We start from the raw sequence: 2,812 nt of genomic DNA on the forward strand, positions 1-2,812 counted from the left end.
TCTTTTTCTTTCCTCTTAGTTTCATCACCGTTTAGGTTAGCCGCTATTGCTAACTCGCTCTCTTTATCCTATATTAAATCATATACCTTTAGTATATATGATAAGAAACCTGATTTTTATTTTTTAAAATAAGTTTTATTTTTCCTTCTTAACCAATTGATGCTTTTATTTTTATCTGTACTTTTATCTGAGTAGGAGCTGCTGCAACGCATGAGCAATTTCCCAATTGGGGATCAATAAAGTGTTCAGTTTCTCATTCTGATTATTGGAAACGTGATATGTTCTTGTCAAACCACCAACGTTTTTTTTTTTCCCCCTTTCTGATTAGAGAATTGAATCAATATTTAGACATTAAAAGTACATTTCAGATGTTTTGGAAATAAAGTCAGAAATAAAACCAAATCAACAATAATTAAAGTTTCAAACATGAGAAAAAAATGATTAAATAATGTGAAAATGAATGCGTAAAATATGAATAATTAACTTACTCGAAGGAAAGTAATGGTTGAAGCCCTGAGAACAGTGTCTCCTGGTGGCCGCCGCGTGAACTTATCTGAAACATCGGTTAATTTCTCATCAAAAAGACCGTTTCCAGCTCGTCGTGAAATAAGAAAGGTGGAGGACGCTCGGAAAAACGTGACAATTTTATTACCATGTAAAATGAAATATGAATAGAAAAGAGTTTAAGGTTAAAGAGAAGAAGACGGCGGATGTACGAGGTCGCATCTCCATCGCTATCTCCTCTTCTTCTGCCGCATCGGAGACTCAACGTTCCACTGTCTTTGTCCAGCGTCTCTGAAAACAAATGTGTTATTATCACACGTTGAGATGATCGGAAGAAAACTCCCTCCCCGCCCTCTCGTTTTGTTATTTATTTCCCCGTCCGAGAAGTAAAAAGTTTCCAACTCACAGCTCCTCCGGCGAGCAGATGTGCAGCACGCTGGACTCCTCGCACGCATCTGGAGGCAGAAGATCTCATTCAGGATGAATTTTTAGGAGTTTTCTAACACTCGTGGTGTAGGAGAGACCGTCAGATATTCTTGGGTTTTAGTCGGTTCCTGTAGAGCCTTTTAAAAATAAATAAAGCCCGCGAAAAGAACAAAAATCTGATAAAAAAATAACACGTGAAAAATCCAAATAATTTGCCTCCGATGTGGTTCGGAACTTTTAGGGAAATCTGAATGGGCGTATTTGTGCACGTAACGTAGAAAATCTTTGTATTTCTCTCAGACTCGCGGCTGTCGGAACAATATTTTGTGTCCCAATGCCTGAAATTAAATCTTTGTGTTTGTTTTTTTCTCACGTGCATCTGGGGGGGTTTTATACAGTGGGTTTGAGGGGGAAAAAAAAAAAAAAAAAAACAGGCAAGAAAAAAATGAAAAAGGAACTCTAAAATGTAATTTTTGCCTCAAAATTCGAAAACGAAATGATTTTTTGATGAAAAAACATCTAGTGACATTATTAAAACGGTCTTTTCTTTTCTTATTTCTATAAAAACCACAAAAAAGATAGTGAAAAAAAAAAAAAAACGGGCATTATAAAAAAAGACCAGAATAGCTTTGTAAACATTAAACCTCCTCTTATATTTGCGAACAATCCACTTTCTTATAAATTCTATTGTCAAATTTTTCCACAGTGACCAGACTTTCTTTCAACTCAACAAAGTTTTATGGTGTAATTTCATCAATTCTTTTTTAATATTCATTTTTAACATTAATTGGCCATGTATTTTTTTCGAGGAACCGTTCATTACATATAAAGATTTTTATAATTTACCTGTTTACCTCCTTTACACTAAAACAAAGGAAACATTTGGACTTGTTATTTCGAGGTAATGATTTCACTGGTATGTGTCCCCCGGACCAAAATGAGTTTAACACCCCTGGTTTATTTTATTTTGTCATTTCTACTGTCACTCTATTTATATTGGCATTTAGTTTTGGTTGTCTATTTTTTCACCATTCCTTAATTTGTCCATTATTATCCCTGATGTTGTTGCTGTCTATTTATTCGTGGATGTCTTGCTATTTTCTGTCTCTCTATTTATATTCATATTTTTTTTACTTTTTTTATTTTTTGACATGATAGCTGTTACACTGCTGTGACAAAGGAATCAATTAAGTTTATCTTATCTTATCTTATCTTATCTTATCTTATCTTATCTTATCTTATCTTATCTTGTATGACCATTGCCAGAAACGGAAGAGGTCGTGAGTCTGGCTTCAAGGCTGAGGAAAAAAATGAATAAATAAAAGTGAAGAAAAAAAACAGTATCATACTTGGTTCCCTGTCAGAGCAGATGACACTGTCGCCCATGTTGAAGGTCAGGTTTATGGTGGTGTCTGGATGAGAAGAAAAAAAGATAAAAGATGAGCTACGATGAAGCTTCCCTATTTCTCCCTCCCACCAACTACCTTCAGATCCTCTCTCGCTACATCCATGAATCTTCTCTTTGGTCTTCATCCAGACCTCCAATTCCAGCATCCATCTACCAATATATTCCCTAGCCCTCCTCTTTACGTGACCCAACCATCTCAGCCTGGCTTCTCTGACCTTCTCTCCAAAACAACATGTGCTGCCCCTCTAATGGACTCATACCTGAACCTATCCTACCTCCAACTTCTTGATCTCCACTACCTGTAGCCTCACCGTTCCACCCGGGTTCCTCTTATTCAAACTGATATACTCTGTCTTGCTGCAACTCACCTTCAATCCTCTCCTTTCTAGAGCATACCTCCCAGTTCTCTGCTCTCACTACAGATCACAATGTCATCTGCAAACATCAGGGTACATGGAGATTCCTGTCTGACCT

At 36.6% G+C, this 2,812-nt stretch overlaps 1 protein-coding gene across 1 annotated transcript in view; it reads right to left on the bottom strand.

Moving 5' to 3' along the window:
- Positions 1–320: 320 nt before the first annotated feature.
- The window catches only part of ncapd3 (non-SMC condensin II complex, subunit D3), a 26,884-nt gene continuing 24,392 nt past the window's right edge, over positions 321–2,812 (bottom strand). Inside the window, exons 33-35 of the mRNA XM_086164223.1 lie at positions 2,280–2,342; positions 911–959; positions 321–795 (exon numbers count right to left, since the gene is read on the bottom strand). Of these exons, the coding sequence (XP_086020349.1) occupies positions 735–795; positions 911–959; positions 2,280–2,342 (173 nt within the window). The 3' untranslated portion in view covers positions 321–734. The remainder of the gene's footprint in view (positions 796–910; positions 960–2,279; positions 2,343–2,812) is intronic.

The sequence above is a fragment of the Fistularia commersonii genome, chromosome 2, assembly GCF_037954325.1.
Source record: "Fistularia commersonii isolate RoL2024-O1a breed Wild chromosome 2, RoL_Fcom_v1.0, whole genome shotgun sequence".
NCBI classification, from domain to species: Eukaryota; Metazoa; Chordata; class Actinopteri; order Syngnathiformes; family Fistulariidae; genus Fistularia; species Fistularia commersonii.